Here is a 17,370-nt window from a genome sequence, read left to right as displayed (position 1 = left end):
CTGGGCATGCAGAGTTCCAAGACACCACCCACGGTTAAAAGGCGGCCCCAGTGCTCACATAGCCCAGGTCATCTGTGTATATCACAGATTTTCACCCAGCCCTTAGCCTAAAAAGTCCAAGTCATGGAAACAGAGTAGAAGGGTGGTGTCGGAGGGTGAAGAACACGGAGAGCTGGTGAAGGGCACCAAGTTTCAGTTATGCGATGAGTGCGTTCTGGAGACCTGGCACACAGCATGGCGACCGTAGTTGATAGTGATGAACGGCACACTCGGAATCTGCTGAGAAAGCGCACCTGGAATATTCTCACCACACACACAAATGCAACCATGTGAAGGGATGGGAATGTTTATGAGCTTGATGGCGGTCCTCATTTCACATTGTTTGCATATATCAAAACTTCACATTATATACCTTATATATACATATTTTAAAATTGTTCAATTCTGTCTCAATAAAGCCAGGAAAGTAGCCTCAGTAATATTCAAATTCTGTGAGCTACACATCCTGGAAGTGATGGATTAGAACCAGCAGCATCCCTGGTGATCAGTGAGGCCCCTCAGCCTGGCTGAAGCGCCCCAGGACGGCAGAGTTAGAGCACCAGCTCCTGGCCCACCCTCCCCCTGTAAGGAGCCGCCCTTCCGGCCTGTGTGAGCAGGTCCCAGGAGATGTCAGGAAGATACTGGCAGTTTAGCGGCAGTTAAACATGGCAGGACAGGTCAGGGGACTTTCTTGTTGCATCACAGTGTAGAGTTGGGCACATGGGGACACTGAGCACTTCCCGATGATTTAGGTGGCCTCTCGCTCCACAGCTGAGGACTCTGAGCCTCATCCCAGTCCTGCTTCTCTTTTCCAAGCCTCTTCCACCCAGGAGGATGACCCAGCAGCAGCGGAGCCCATGCGGCAAACCCACCACGCCCATGCACGGCAGGCCTGCGTCCATCTCAAGCCAGCGCCCCGAGTCATCCACAGGAACACCGCCAATGCACTCCCAGCCAGCCCCTCTGTCCTCCTGGCCTCCCTGAGAGGCTGCTGGGGGAAGTCCCACCTCACAGCAAGGAAGGAGTGCCTGTCTTTGTCCAAAATTGGGGCGACGCTTTGTTGATGTATTTCATTTCAAATTGGCTCATGTATGAAAATCTGGCAATATACATAACACGTGATACTGTTTCCTGGCAAGACAGGGTCAGTCACGAATGGCCTCAGCCTCAGCTCATAAACAAACCGGGAGAGGGCCTGCCCTCGGCACTTGTACTTCCTCCTTCTGGGACTAAGAATTTCCCAATTGCCAGCCAAAATAGACTCGGGATACCCATCCTCCAGGGAAAGCTCCTGCACGTCCTACTGGTGTCCTCACCCTCCCTGCGGGGCTTTGACTGGACTACAGTTTCCCCTCTGTTTTTCTAAAGCACACTGTTCTGTAATTATGATACAGACGTGCTGGGAAGGGAAGAGCATGGTCCGTTTAAATGATATGAGACAGGGGAAGGGAAGGGCTGGGTAGAGGACGGTGAGGTCCCTGGTAGGGCTCCACCCCCACGGACCTCGGTGAGGACAAGCACTCCTGCCTTCGTGCCCAAATGTTGCATTTCCCACAACCACCCTGGCACATCACGTTGAGAGAAGCATATCAGTGGAGCAACACAGAAGTGGCTGGACATTGAGAGGGATGCCCTGTCAGGCACCAGCACACGGGCAGGCCATGGGCAGAAGCAGAATGACATGGAGTTTGGCCAGAGTGGTCGAAGAAGAGTCCCACCACTGGGGAAGGGTTGGGCCTCCAATGTCCCACCTCCAGGGGAAAGCCATCTCCCTGCTGGCTTCCCGATCTGCTGAGAGCTCCTCCCTCTCAATAAAACCTTGCACTCATTCTCCAAGCCCACGTGATTCTATTCTTCCCTACACCAAGGCAAGAAACCCTGGGATTGAGAAAGCCCTGTGTCCTTGTGACAAGGTAGATGGTCTAACTGAGCGGGTTAACAGGCACCACCTGTAGACAGCAAGCTAAAAGGGCACCCTGTAACACACCCCCAGTGGTCCTTCAGATGCAAACACTCACCCCTAGACACTGCCCTGGGGGCAGAGCCCCACAGCCTGCCCGTCTGAAGAAGTGAGCCACACCCCCACCGCACGCCCTGTGGGGGGAACAAGGGAACCTTTCCCGTTTCAATTACAGATCATCCCGAGAGTGAGTAAAAGTGCATGATCTGGAATCACTCACTTGCTGAGAAGAAGTGGAGGTGATGCAGAAAGTGGAACTTTCCTTTTGGCTTTGGTTGGGGAGGCTCCTTGATTCTGGGTTCCTATGAGGGGTGAGGATCAGGGAGGTGGTGATGGAAGCTGACTTTCCAGATAAAGAGTAATGGGCGCGTTTTAAGGCGCAGGTGTACTCCCCTTCAGATGTGGGAGGCTGGCGTACAGGGCGGGCACTCTGCGTGTGGATGCATACGCTGCTCTCTGAGCGCGGCTGTCTGGGAGGCCCTGCATTCATGTCCCCCCGGGCAGCACAGCCACTATCGTCAGTTTCCAAATGAAAAACTCGCATCTCCATGATTGCATATATATTTATTTAAATTTTGTCAAATTTATGCTTTATATGTGTTTAGTTCATGACACTCCAGGCTGTGGCCAGGGACAGGGGAGATGAGGGTGGCCTCCTGGGGACACTGAGGTGTCCCCTCCCCTCTGCTGCCGCCTCCCTGATTTTCCAGCACAGGTTTGCAGGGCCACGCTCTTCACTCTGCTTACAATTTGCCCTCAGCTGTGAACCCCTCTAGGACCTGGATACGACCCACTGTTTAGCACCCCCAGGGCCTCACAGAGTGGCCAGTACTTGTGGCTGTGTGCAGGAAGGACCTACTAGATGAAAGATAGCACTTGTCCATTGATAGCTGCTCTGCAAGGAAAAACCCAGGGAGGCAGAGTGATGTCCCCCACGTGTCCGGATCCCCAGCACTGTGCTCTCCAGGGTGGCAGTCATTAGCCAGGGGTCTCCATGTTAATTTTTGTTAATGTACTATCTAGTCCCTCATCACGCTGGGCACGTTTCCAGCACCCAGCATCCCTGCACACAATGCAGAGAGAACACTCCGGTCTGCACAAGGTAGTCTTGCAGCAGTGGCTCTGACCTGGCACAGGGTCTGCTTGTTGGATCACCGACCTGAAGCCTGCCCGTAGTCGTTGGGGCCCCACATTGATAAGGCTGGCGGTGAGAGCTGTAATGACCTAGAGGACAGGGGAGCGGCAGGTTGAAAGGGGGTCCTCTCTTGATGGAAAATTTTGCAAATGTGAGATGTGACTTGATGAAGGCCTCTGACGCCAGAGAGCCCAGATCAGTTCTGAGAAGGCAGAGGACAGAGCAGGGAGTTGCTGTGGGAGGTGGTGTGGCCTCCCCTGCGGCAGGCAGGGCAGGTCAGCTCCTCCGGGTAACACCTTTCTTGCTGGTGTTTGTGTCTCCAGAGCTTGATTGGCCACAGGAGACATGATTCCAGCAGTGACAATGAAGACACTCAAGGTCGAGGCACACACTGGAGAGAGGCTTGAGACGTCAATCACCACCAGCAGGGCTCTGTCCTGCAGTCCCGGACTCAACGATGGGTAAATAAATGCACTCTCACACCTGCTTCAGTGATTCAAGTGGGCTCGGGATGGTCGTCGGCTGCTTTTAGAGGGTGACTGCAGCCAATGGACCAGACCCTGTCCATCCTCACGTTTATTCAGTACGAATTCTGTAACAGAGGGTCTAAGCCAACATGCCTGTGGATAATGAACATGGTGAAAAGACTGGCCCAGAGCAAACACCGTTAGCGGGTAATTCCCCTTTCACCTCCCCCTGACTGCACCATCCGGCACAAAGTTTACATGAGGAAAAAGACTAGAGACAAAGGGATGTGGGATCAACACACTTAACTGGGAAAGCCTCCCATCGTCTCCACCTTTTCCTAACGTAATGGACCGGCTGCCTTCAGCCCGTCCCGATAAAACCTCTCAGCCTTCCGAAAGGTTTGAGACTAATCTGTAACTTTCCCTAATATTTTGCCAGCCACCCCAGGTGAATTCCCACAGAGGCTTCCAGGGGCAGCCCAGCCAGGCCTGCTGCCTCAGAGACGAGGAAGGGGGAAGGGGATGAAACCAGAAAAAAAGGAAATATGCGTAATTTGTAAAATGTTAATGATACAATTAAAAAAGCGATTATGCCTGTGGCCTTTGAGTGTCATGTTTGTCGCCATCTTTTCTTGCTTTGCTTCTCAAAGATTATCTTCAGCACATGACCTGATCTTTTCTGCCTCTGGCGCCACCAAATATCAGACACTTGGGTTTTGTTGTTTATCATCTCTTGAGAACTGAGCACAGAGCGACTGGGCTGGGTGTTGGTGCTGGCCTGCACTGCGGGACGTCCACGGGCACAGCTCTCTTCAGACACTAGAACCTGGGACCCAGCTCTCCCAGAGTGCGTCAGGTGGGGTTGGCAGTGGACCTCTCCCGTCTGCATGCACTCCCAGGTCTAGGAGCAGCAACTTGGCGTTTCCGCCCCTCCGCTTACTCCTGGTTTAATGACACTCCTGTGGTTGTGGAACTTCACGTGTCGGCCTCAGTGTGGAGCAGTTTAGCAAACTCAGCCCCTTCTGTGATGACCTCTGGAGCTGGGATGGCCCCTCCAAGTCCTGACCTGGGTGGGGGCCGGGGGTTCACCACTGCACACAGCTCAGTCATGGAGTGCAGGCGGTCCCTGGAAGTGCAATTGAGTGACCTCCGATGACACTGGTTGACCAGTAATATTCAGGCATTTGGGAAAGCACGCATGCCCTGAAGAGGTATCATGATGGACAGCATCAAGTCCACTAATGTCCACCCCACGCACTGTTTAGACATGCTCATTTCATGGGGCAGTTTCTCCAGGAATCGGTTTGGCCTTTTTTCCCAGAAAAAAAAAGTCAAGGGGTCATCAGTGGAAGGAGACATAGAACCTGCTGGTCTCCAGAGGTAACTGAGATTCACTGTCTTCCTCCTCCACTGCCCTTCCAGCTGCCCCAGCCGGACACTGAATGTGTGTCCACAAAGCCATGTGTGGATATCCAAGCTCCAGTGTGATGGCCTCAGGAAGCACAGTCTCTATGCAGTGATTAAGTCTTAAGGGCTGAGGCCTAACGAAAGAGCCTCTCATAGCTTCTCCCACCCCCGCCCTGCAAGGACACAGCAGAAAGACAGCCACCCACAAAGGAGGAGGCAGGCCCCCCACAGGCATCACCTCCCCAGTGCCTCCATGTTAGACTTCCCAGCTCCCAGAACAGTGAGAAGTAAATTTCTGTTGCGTGTCACCTAGTTTACAGGACTTTACCACAGTGCCCTGCACGGGCCATCTGTGTCATGTGAAGAGGCTCGCTGTGCCACGGAGCACAACACCGGCCTCCTGCTCAGGCTGGGCCCCGCGATGACAGGGAAGCCTTGTCACCAAGCAGGGAGCCTAAAATCCGACGGGGACTCCTGGGCCTGGTTGCTGGTGTCACCTATGAGACCCTGGGCGAAGAGATTGGACTGGGCTTCTGATGGACGCAGCGGGTGGAGCGCTGGTATGGCGGCCCCAGCACTGAGCTGTGGACAGTGACGCTTCCTGAGTCACCGCAGCCTGGGAGGCAGCTCCTGAAAACAGATGCGAGACCAAAAGGTCAGGAGGGGAGAAGGGGCAGGAAGGCTCCGTGTTGCCTGCCCTCCCCCAGCACAGAAGCTCCCCCGAGCTGTGCAGGCAGCCAGGACGCTGAGCAGGAGGAGCCTGGCCTTAGTGTAGACGGCCCAATGCGGTGCTGTTCTAGACCCGCTCCCGCAGGGCCAGCCCCAGCGCCTGGGGTCACACCGGAGCCCTGTGGGGTGGGGCTCAAACACAGCGGCTCCTTTCCAGGGGACTCATGGGACAGTCTCCACTACTGAGTCGCTGCATGTCAGCCGCTGTGGGCTCATGGTACCCAGGCCTGGAGGAGTCTTCCCACTGTCCTCACTCTGCAGAGCCTGGCCCAAGGTGCCCGCTGTGGTCCCTGAGGCATAGGGTGCTGCCCTTGTTCCTGCTGGCCTTTCCTGTTCCCAGTGAGCCCCGCACAGGCCAGCATGGAGGACGCAGGAAGAAGAGCAGCAGCAAAGCTGGCAAAACCACGGGGGACTGCACAGGGAGACGTGAGAAGGGCGCCGCACGGCCCCTTGGCCAGAGAATCTGTGCAGATGCCCGCTAAGCATGTGACGTGTATAGAGCATCGTGAGTCTCAAATGGAAAATTAAGTCGTCATGCTGTCTCATTATGCAAACACAGTGGTGGCGCAGACGGAGTCGAGCGTGAAGATCTCTTGACGGGACGTGGACAAGCGCACCTCTGAGACCCGCTGCCAGGAGCACAGCCGCTCTGCAGATGCTTGCTCACTCTTCCCAAAGCTCACACAGATTGTCCGAAGGTATTTCATTCTAGCCTTAGTGAAGTGCCCAAGAGAAACAAAACTGTGTGTCCACATAATGGTTTCCAGAGGAAGGGACACTGCAGGGTTGTTCATAATGGATTAAGCTGGACACAACCCAAGTGATGGCCAGTAGGGGAATAGATTAAAATACATCCACCCAGTGCAGCCCTGGGCAACATAAACACACAACACCACGAGTGAATTTCCAAGCTGCTGTGTTGAGGGCTAGAGGGTCGGTAAGACAGAGGACGTGTTACGTGTTTCTACAAGATGAAATCCTACACAAGAGAAATCTCATCTGTAGTGACAGAAAGCAAATTCCTGGTACTTGGGGCCAGGGATGGTGGGATAGTCTGTACGTTCGTTGTGGAGCAGTTAAGAGATTTTCCCTCTTTGTCTCTCTCTCTACACACACACACACACACACACACACACACACACTCACACACACACACACACTCACACACACACACACATGCACTCTCAGACACACACACACACACACAGTCTCACACACACACACAGAGTCACTCACACACATTTGTTTTTCCATTTCGACATATTAGTCATTTCTCACAAGCTGTGCTCTTAACATAGACACATACGATTTCATATGAAGCTACTTCAATAACACTGATTTCAACACAGAACTACTGTGCTGTTTGCATCGAAGCAGCCCAAGGCCGAGTCATGGAGAGGTGGAGAAAAGAGGGAACTGCATTCTCAGGCCTGTCAGGCCGTGTACCCTGGGTTGGGGTGGAAGAACTCAGCAGAGGCGCAGCCTGGCTGGAGTGGGGGACGGACCCGGCCCTGACAGCACAGGTGAGTTTAGGGCTTCCTCTCCCGTGTTCTGGAGCACTGTGTGATCAGCACTGAGCCTGCTGTCCCATGTCAGTGTCATCATCGGCCTCCTGCACTTACTGGAGCCCAGGGAAGCTCTGGGAGGCTGAGCTGCTGACTGGGGCCGAGACCTGCCCTGGGATTCGGAGCAGGCTTGTCCCAGCAGAGCAGATGTTGAGGCATTTCCCAGCTGAGTCACGGCAGCAGGATGCCAGTTACCCCGATGTTGCTGGTGTTCCCTGCGGGTGGAGATTCTGCCTCCTCGAGGCTCAATCCTGAGGACCGCTGGGTCAGCACATGCTGAGACCTGCCTTCTGGAGGGACAGAGAAGCTGGAAACTGCAGAGTCCAGGACAGTGTGTGCTCAGAGAGGAGAGAGGGGTGTGTGGGGTTGAGAGAGGGAGAGAGGAATGACCATGCCCTGTGGCCTCAGGGAGCCGTTCCCTCCATGGCAGGTGTGAGTGGCCTCCGTTCCTCCCAGCACCTCCCCACACCCAGAGGGCAGCTCTCCACGCACATCCGTCTCTGGGCTGGTTCTTCTCTCTGAGGCCTGTCTCGGAGCAGTTTATGTTTTCGGTAGGGAGGAGGAATGTAGAGCAGATGAGCCAATGTTCACAATTCCCCTTCCTCAGAGTGCCAGGTCCCACAGAGTGTCAGACACCATCCGCCGTCTTCCCTGCAGGTCTGGGCTGCAGGCACAAGACCCACAGCTGTGGGGACTTCGGGTCTCAGGAAGCCCAGGGCAGCGGGGACCTCACAGACCCACCTTCCTGCTCCCCGCACCACAGCCATGCCCACCATGCGCTGCCATCACCAGCTGTCACTCAGCGGGTGACCAGGAGAGATTCTCTGCTTTTATATTGTAAAAGGACTCATGCAAGCGACTTCAGGGTCCTGTGCCAAATGGTTTGTGTGGCTGAGGTGCTGTCCTGGGAGTTCTAGGAAAACTAATTGCGGAGCTAAAACGTAACAGCGCCCTGCAGTGAGAGACGCTGCCCACCCTCCATCTGCTGAGACCACTTCTCACCTTGTGTAGGGCTTTAGGCAATTCCCAGGGAGGTTAGTTCATTGGAAAGGAGACAGAAAGAAAAAAGAGAAATAATAAAGAAGAAATGCATCAACAGCCTCCATTTGCAAACACTCTCGGGCTGGAGGAACACAGCACTTGTAGGAAATCAGCAAGAATTTACTGTCTTATTAACGAGATTGGCCTAGGGTGCGGAGCAGAGAGCCTGGCCACGGGGCTGGGAGGAGGAGTCAGGCTGTGAAGGGCCGTGGGCTGCTCTGATGTCTGGAGATCGTCCTCCCTGGAGAGGAGTCCCTGGAGAAGGGAACCCACAGCAGGAGCAGGGGCACATGGAGCTGCGTTAAGACCCGAGAGCCTTAGGAGACAGCGAGAGGCCTGAGGAAGGCAGTGGCCATGGAAAGAAGAGGAGGGCAAGTCTGGGGGCTGTTTGCAGTGAGGGTGGTTAGTGGCCATGTACCCCTCACATGTCGTCTGGCTGGGACAGAGGAGTGTGTCCGTGTGCATGGTGAGTGCCGACACGTCAGCCCTGGACGCATCACTGGACACACCGGGCTCCCTGTGCGGAATCAGATGCTGAAGTGCATGTGTGGATGGATGTGGCTGTACTGATCAGAATTTCCAGGCACAGAAATCAGTTCTGACTCCTGCTAATTTAGTCCAGATCCTAGAGGGCTGGGCATTGGGCTGGGTTGCCTGGTCCGTCTCTGCGTTCCTCAGATGCCCAAGGCTGCCTTGTGATCAGGCACCACCTGTTTGCCTGTCTCTCTCCTGCTCGTGGGCATGTCTCACTGAGGCAGGCAGCTCCTCAGGGGCTCCACAGAAGTTAGTGGAAAGACACCCGCAGCCACTGTCTCTGGGTCCAGGGGTTTTGTCTTACACACTTTTTGTCAACATGGTGAGGAGCTAAAGCAGTTTCCACTGCCAAGAGCGGTAGCTCAGTGAAAATCAGACTCAGCCGGAGCCCTGGTACTTGCCTGAGTTCTGGGTCGTATCTCAGGAGGAACCAGGGAGGTGTCCCATCATGTCATATAGTCACCGACATGGAAGCCACTGCTCAGGGTGCAGGTGAGGAGATGACCCGGGGATGCACAGGCAGGGAGTGGCCGTATCAGCACAGGGTGCAGGTGAGCCTGAGACATGCCTGGAGACACACAGGCAGTGAGTGGCCGAGTCAGCACAGGGTGCAGGTGAGCCTGAGACGCCCCCGGGGACACACAGGTGGGGAGTGTCCAAGTCAGCACAGGCCGGGAGAGGGAGCCTGCAGGCGCAGATGGGTGAGTGTGGGCACACACTAGTGTAAGGCTCAGGGGGTCTGAGGCGCAGGAGCTGACACAAGCTGGGAACTGAAATCTGGTCTTCAAGGCCTGCCAGACCTGTGCAGTGAGCGAGGAGCACGAGGAGAGCAGCCCAGGCCGGTGGACTCAGCCCCTGACCCCGCCATGGGGCGGGAATGCCCAGGCCTCCTTTCCTTCCACCCTCTCCAGAGGAGGGGCTGCTTCTGCAGATGTGTTTCTGTCTGGGACTGCCCAGCCCTCCCTGAGCCCTGGGGCTTGGGCTGGGCTCACGCTGCAGACCCAGGAGGGGGAAGGTTTGCTTTATCCACTGGGGGAGCCCGGAGAGGACGCACCTGCCGAGACCATGCAAAGGTCCCTGCTCAGGGACTCTGCTGGGCCAGAGAGGACCCAGATGCTGAGTCCCCCCATCAGTGAGCCCAGGGCCTAGCCGGAGGCCCTGGCTCCTTGGAGTGAATGGTCTTTACCGAGTAACTGTGTAGGGAGCACAGCGCCATCCCCTCGTGCCTCTCCCGGTCACAGGCCACACACTCCACAATGGTCCAGAGACCTGAGGGCTCCGCTGGTCCCTGCCATTCACCAGTCACTGTTCACACATCCACGGTTCGACTCCCACGTGTGGGCCTGAGGGCTCTTCTCCCTCTCGTCACATACTACGTCCCACCGTGGCAAAGCGGTCCTCGCCACCCTCCCCACCTGTCCCCATCTTCACCCTTGATGGGACAGGGATCCATCAACAAAAATGCACAGGGACGTTATTCAAGAGACCATTTTTAAGAAAAGAAAGACCTGCTTCTCCTGTGACTCCTCTGCCCTGAGGAAGACAAGCAAGGACCCCATCCTCCCAGCATGCAGCCAGAGCCACAGCCCTGAGAGGGCACAGGGTGGCTGGGGGGCCCCCACACCAGGTGGGTGTGCACGTCAGAGCGGAATTGGGGCTCTGGAGAAATGCGGAAGGCTTGGAGTTGCCTAGAGAAATAAGGACCAGGACCAGGAAGTCCCCAGACACCCCATCCCAGCCTGAGACTCAGTTCAGTCATATTTACTAAATGGAATTTACAATAATTCACCTAATGTTCTTAACAGTATATTCTACCATCCGTAATGAAAGATTCTGGACGTTATTTTAAATGCCTGTTTTAATTCTTGGTGACAATCTAGTCCCTTTCCTGCTCTCTTGCCTCTGGGGCAAGGAATCAAGATGTCAAAGATGACCTCATTCTTCTTCTTCTTTTTTTTTTTTTTTTTTTGGCCTGGCAATAGATATTTTAATTTTTGCTTCATTTTTATGACAAATAATTTTCAAGTTTATTTCCTTGTTTGTTTAAATACAAAGTGAAACCACAAACAGGCACAATCAAGACATATATCTCACATTTATACTCCTGTGGGATCCTCGTCCAATTCACTGACAACTGACCAGGCTAGCGTTGGGGGGGAGGGGGAGGGAAGACTTTCTTAGGTAGCACCGTCGTGAGGCCTGGGGTGGGGTGGGGGGCATCAAAGATGAGGACAGGCTCTCATACCTGTCTCCATTCACATTTACCTGGGACCAGGGTGGGCAGGAGACACCAGGTCACGGCTCCTGAGCCCTGGCCTCCTGGACTAGGAACAGTGAGTGAGAATCAGTTCTGTGAATGGAGGGAGGAGGCAGCCACTTATTCCTCCTACCCTCACAGTCAAGGTGAAAACCTTAGCCCTGTCCTTGATTCCTGGGGGCTGCCGGGTCCTATGCGCTCCCCTGCACACCTGGGCGCCTTTCTGAAGCTGGCAGCAGTGGCTGGGGTCAGGGGTCCTGGGCTCCTAGGCTCACGCCTCAGCTCACGGCTGCGGCCTTACAGGAGGGCCGCCAGGTGTCTGTGAGACACAAGCCTTCGACGGCAGGTCTGGAACTTTCAACGCCAGAAGGATGTGGGGAAATGGGGGTGGATGTTAGGTAAGTAATTTCTGGTCCCACTACAAAACTTTATTTTTGATGAGTACCATTCTCAATCTCTTCTACAAGAAGCCAAAAAAAAAAAAAAAAAGGCCACTTCACTCACTTCAAGACTTATATACATGTAAGTTGTTTTCTGTGATTTTTTTAAATCTTTTTTCTTTTTGATTTTTTTTAATTTTTATTATTTTTTAAATAAATTCAGTGTTCATATTTCTGTAAAGAATTAACCCAGTTTCAGGAAACCCTGTCCCGGCAGGGCAGGTAATCAACACTCTCCCTGCCCACATCTAGTTTGATTTCGTGCCCTTGTGATTCAAGGTGCCCAGAAAAGCGGCAGCTTAGGGAAGAGGAAATCCATGCCTGGCCTGTGCTCAGGGCCTGGGGCTCAGGAAGCTTTCAAGAAAGCAGAGGGGAAGACTAGCTTACTGCGAAACCGTTTTAAAAATATTCATACACTTCAATGAGCGCCTGTGGAGACGTTAGGAGAACAAGAGCTTGGAAACATCCCATCCAGGTCCTTGGGAGGCAGCATCTTCCTCGGGGTGCCGTCGGGGTGCAGGGGGAAGGTCCCAGCCCTTCCACTGGAGAAAGGAGGCTCCCCTGGCTTCCTAGTTCATGTTTGACTGTTTCCTCTAAAACCTGTGCTGAGTCTTGGACTGCATGCACGGGAAGCACAAACATTCGACTTGTATGCAAAAACAGTACAAAAACAACTGGAACATAAAAGTTTTGGTAATATAAGGCCATCCGTTCAAGTTCACCTTGGAAGCCTATAACAGATATTTAAATACTACAGTGAAAAGGCATCTTAGTATACTTTTTAAAAACATCTGAAGTAATCTGCTAAGATTAAGTGTGTGATAAAAAAAATCAATTCCCTTTGAGGGCACTTTGTGCTTTGGAGAAGGGACAGTGGGGTGGGAGGGCGCAGGGTCCGCTGGTTAATGTTTCAGCCACGGGTGGGCTTCAGTGGAAGCCTTGCTGCGGTCCCCATAGTCATACAGGAGCTCCTCCCCAGCCGCGATCTTGGGAGGCCATGAGGATGAGGTGAGGTACACCGTGGATGTCGTGCAGTTTGGTTTGGCAGTTCCCACCTTTGCTGTGATTGATCAGTCTTCCTAGGCGATTTGTCTCTCTAGTTGCATCCAAGCAGGAGGCTTTGCTCAGATACTGAAAATAGTACATGTAGCAGCCCGTGGAAGGGTCCTGTGGGCACAGAGTCTCCCGCTTCTTGGTGTCAGTGATCTCAGTGAGGTCCCCGTGGTCTTCCACCACAAAGTCACCCCGGGAGAACTGCTTGGTGGCAATCACACCCCTGCCTTTGCCATCGATGAGGTCAATCTTCATTCCTTCTTCCTTCCCACTTTCAATCAATTCATCTATTCTTTTTCGTTCTTCAGGCTGCAGTTCAGTGTTACTCTTCCTGGAGCTCCTTCAGACAGGGTAGAAATCCTTAAGTCTGCAATTCTGTTGCGTTTTTTTCCTTGAGCTTTTTTTTGGGGTGGGCCTGTTTGCCCTTGATGGGCTTTTTTTGGCGACGGCTGCATTGGCGGAATGACAAGACGAGGGTGGAGTTTTTGGAGGTTCTGCTGCTTCTGATTTTTGGTTTGGAAAAGGTGCCAGGGGACCTCCCCTGGCATCTTTCATCTTCTGTTCCTCGGACTTCACGGCGCTCCGTGCTGCGTTCCCAGCATTTCTTTTCTCTTCTGGTTTCCTGTAGATTCCGGCTAATGGTTTCCCCTGGCATTTGACTTTGTGATGTGTAACCGCGTTCTCTTCCTGCAGCCCTACCAGGCCCATGGCGACCGCCCCGCGCCCTCGCCACCACCAGCGCCCCACGGCGCCCCATGGCCGGCGAGGCAGGGCTCGGCACCTGCGCACCGCGACAGCCCCGGGCTGCCTGGAGGAGGCAAGCAGGGAGAGAGGCACAGGCGGAGTGTTCCGACCTCATTCTTCTTGACAGCCTCAGGCTGAGGAACAAATGCAGCCTCCCCATTCATTAGAAGTCACCCCTGTGTCAACCCCACTTGCCTTCCTCAGTCCAAGGTGAATGGCTGAGGCGGAGGGAAGCTCACCCTCCTGACCAGGAGCCTGACACCACCAGGCCACCCTGGAAAGTGTCACCAAAATGGTGACAGCCTCCTTGGGATGGTCTAGTTTGCATCCGGGCCCCAAAGGAGTCCCTTCTGTGATGGGCATGAGCCCAGTATTCCCACAATGACCCTGTGCAGGACAGGGCCTGAGGACAGAGCCAGGCTGCTCCAGCCACAAAGACGATGCCCTGCAGGGGACCTGAAAACCCAAAACGGGGGGTGGGGATGAAGCCATGAACTCTGTGCTTTCAGCAAAGCTCCCCACACACCTAAGGGTCCAGGGCCTCTGTGATACCCAACCTAATCCTGTCACCATGGTCAATGACAATCCCAACCAGCTGAACTGTCCCCCAACAAAAGAGGGGTCCTGCCGCCCCAGATCAGTTCAGCTGGCCCATGTTCCCAGAGGGGGGACAGGGCCCCTGCATGAATCCCTAATCCTCCATCAGTACTCTGCAGCATGGGTCTTCATGTGAGAATGTCCCTCATCTCCAAGTGTCCTCAGGCCCACTGAAGTCTGGGCATGAGCAGCAGATGGCCTTGGGGTGAGGAGAGACCTCATTCCTCTGAGCCTCGGGAGAGGACAGTCCCAGAGACTGACACGAGCAGTTGGAGGGAAGGCAACCTCACTCGGAGCTGCTCAGTGGAGCTGGGCTTGAGGCTGAATGGACCCAGTGACCACCCAGAAGCTCTCAGACCACAGACACCCTAGATCCTGGGCTGGCACGGATGGGGCCATCACGTCCTTCCTCATCTATCATGTCCTTGGAGGCTGCTGAGCCCTGAGGACTGATTGATGCCTGTGTAGATATAACCAGAACTGGCCAGGCACGGTGGCTCACACCTGCAATCCCAGCACTCCGGAAGATTGAGGCAGGAGGACTGCTTGAGGCCAGGAGTTCAAGACCACCCTGAGGAATACTGAGATTCCATCTCTACAAAAATAAACAAAACTTAAAGTAGGCTGGCATGGTGGCATGTGCCTGTAGTCTCAGCTACTAAGAAAGCTGAGGCAAGAGAATCACTTGAGCACAGGAGTTCAAGGCTGCAGTGAGCCATGATCGCACCACCGCACTCCAGCCTGGGCAACAGAGCAAGACCTCATCTCTGCAAAGAAAAGAGAAGGCCGCGTGCAGGCGGAGGTGGGGCTGGAGTGACACAGTGGTAAGCGAATGAACGACAACTGCTGGCAAGCAGCAGAAGCTGAGAGGCAGGGAACCGGCCTCCTCCGGAGCCTCAGGAGCCAGCCCTTTGTACCCCTCGAATGTGGGCTTCCAGCCTCTGGCGCTGGGACACCATGCGTTTCTGTCATCGCAAGAAACCCAGTCCCTGGCAGTTAGTTCTGGACGCCCCAGGACACTCATCCAGCCGTCTGACAAGGGCAAGCTCCAAGGAAGGGATTCCCTCCTCATCTACGTTGTCTGAAGATTTTACAATAATTTACTCTTATATGGCTAATCATTGTTAACAACACAAATAAAACAGTAAAGAAATGACCTACATCTTCAGTTAGGAGTTTGGTCTGCCGCTTATCAAGTGAGGAATCTTGAACAACAGTTCAACATCTGAATGTCTCCATCACGTCATCTGTAAAGTGGGGGTGCTCACACCCAGGGGGCTCACCTCCCAGGTTGGTGCTGGGCTCTCCCTGGGCCCCTGTTCTCTCACCAGCCACGTCCACTCTTTCCCCAAAGTGACGCTAGTGACTGTGATGGCTTTGTCTCTAACCCCAGCAGCAGATCGATGTCAGCAGAACACAACTGAGCGCTCCTCTCCTTCTCACGCCCCTTCAGGGCTTCCTCACCACCCACCAGCTCAGGTGCAAGCTTCCAAGCCTTGCTGGATGCCTCCATGTGCTGAGCTCCACCTGCCTTCCCATCCGCAGCCTTCCCCACCCCTGGAGGAGAAGAGCTGAGTCTGTGGATGCTCCCAAATGCTGAGCACGGCCTTTTGCAGCCAGTCTACTCCTTACGCCATCCCTATCGGGGTCTCCACCCTAAGCCTTTCCAGCCTGGAGCCTCCTCCCAGGACCCCACAACAGAAGTGACTTCCCTGTCCTTTGAATTCCTATAGCACAAGGCCTACTGACCCCCATTAAACCACAAACTCCTCTGTGGAAAAGAACTTTATTCATTATTGTGCTATCACACTCTTATGGAGAACAGATTGTCAATAAATATTTGCAAACAGTTACAAAATGCTTGATTTATATGGATTAATACTGGTTCTAAAACTGAGAAATTACAAACAGCACTGATATTCAGCCGGTACACACAAGTCTGGGCACAGCAGTTGTGAAATACTGAAATACCCACTGCCACTGACCCTTAGCATCCAGATGCCCCCCACTGCCACTGCTCTCCTCCCTGGAGCACCTGGACCTCCCACAGGCTCCTAACTAAAGGGCTGACCACAGCAGAGAGCACCCAAGACCCAGCAGCCACATGGCCGGGTCCGCTGGTGAAAGCGTCCATCCTGACTGATCAGGTCATTCAGGGTTTCCGCGTTAAATATTTTGATAATATCCCTGATTATAAATAAGGCTCAATTATATAGTTGGAAAACGATTCTTCTCCTCATTGTGAAATCCCTTAGAAGGCTCCATAGATCCAGGATGGAAGTGGAAAATGACAGTGTGTCCATCTCTGAAGGTTTTGGGCACATCCATTAGCATTCCGCCTTCATGTAAACCAGAAGATACGCAGTTTCCTGCCTAGAGGGAAGAGAAGACGCATCAGCACAGCAGCATGAAAGCTTCGTCAGAAAAGGATGCTTCATTCATCCATGACGGGACAAGTGTCAGCAAACATCCAGGCAGCTGGATCGAGCCTTTGTCTATCCATCACCTCAGAGAACAACAAAATAGGCGGCCTGGGAAGATAAGCACTAAGTTTCTGTTAGTTAATATCTAAAGCAGAGGCTAATAAGCTCCAGGCACACAAGCCAAATGCAGCCCTGTCCGGTTTTTAAATGAACTTTCAACTTGTATTTTAGATTGGGCGGGCACATGTGCAGGTTCGTCACGAGCGTATAAGCCTAGTACACACAGTTTTTCAACCCTCCCTCCCCATCCAGCAGTTCCCAGTGTCTCTTGCTGCCATCTTTAAGTCAATGAGTACCCAGTGTTTAGCTCCCATTTGTAGGTGAGAATATGCATTGGTTCATTTTTGATGAGACCGGTTCTTGCCATGTCACCAGGCTGGAGAGCACTGGCACAATACCACCTCACCTGCAACCTCATGCTCCTGGGCTCAAGTGATCCTCCTGCATCAGCTTTTGCTTCCTGAGTAGCTAGGACTCCAGGTGTGTACCATCATGCCTAGCTATGACTTTTATTTTTATCTTTTTTTTTTTTTTTGAGACGGAGTTTCGCTCTTATTACACAGGCTGGAGTGCAATGGCATGATCTCAGCTCACCGCAACCTCTGCCTCCTGGGTTCAAGCAATTCTCCTGCCTCAGCTTCCTGAGTAGCTGGGATTACAGGCATGCGCCACCACGCCCAGCTGATTTTTTGTATTTTTAGTAGAGACAGGGTTTCACCATGTTGACTAGGATGGTCTCGATCTCTTGACCTCGTGATCTACCCGCCTCGGCCTCCCAAAGTGCTGGGATTACAGGCGTGAGCCACCGCGCCCGGCCTGACTTTTAAATTTCTTTGTAGGGATGGGTCTTGCTTTGTTGCCCAGGCTGGTCTTTGAACTCCTGGCCGAAAGTGATCCTCCTGCCTCGGCCTCCCAAAGT

The 17,370-nt window shown here is 53.6% G+C and overlaps 1 protein-coding gene and 1 pseudogene across 2 annotated transcripts in view; both read right to left on the bottom strand.

Annotated features, from left to right (window-relative positions):
* Positions 1 to 12,136: 12,136 nt before the first annotated feature.
* LOC116543756 lies at positions 12,137 to 13,536 on the bottom strand (annotated as a pseudogene).
* A 2,209-nt stretch (positions 13,537 to 15,745) lies between these two features.
* Positions 15,746 to 17,370, bottom strand: part of USP18 (ubiquitin specific peptidase 18) — a 39,718-nt gene continuing 38,093 nt past the window's right edge. The window contains exon 11 of one of the 2 annotated variants that reach the window (XM_032269577.1): positions 15,746 to 16,341. In XM_032269577.1, the coding sequence (XP_032125468.1) occupies positions 16,296 to 16,341 (46 nt within the window). In that variant the 3' untranslated portion in view covers positions 15,746 to 16,295. The remainder of the gene's footprint in view (positions 16,342 to 17,370) is intronic. The other variant, XM_032269576.1, reaches the window with a different exon arrangement.

This window comes from Sapajus apella, unplaced genomic scaffold, assembly GCF_009761245.1.
Source record: "Sapajus apella isolate SASKATOON/1434 unplaced genomic scaffold, GSC_monkey_1.0 scaffold195, whole genome shotgun sequence".
Lineage (NCBI taxonomy): Eukaryota > Metazoa > Chordata > Mammalia > Primates > Cebidae > Sapajus > Sapajus apella.
Note: the sequence above shows the minus strand (reverse complement) of the source record. Positions and strands in the feature narration are given on the sequence as shown.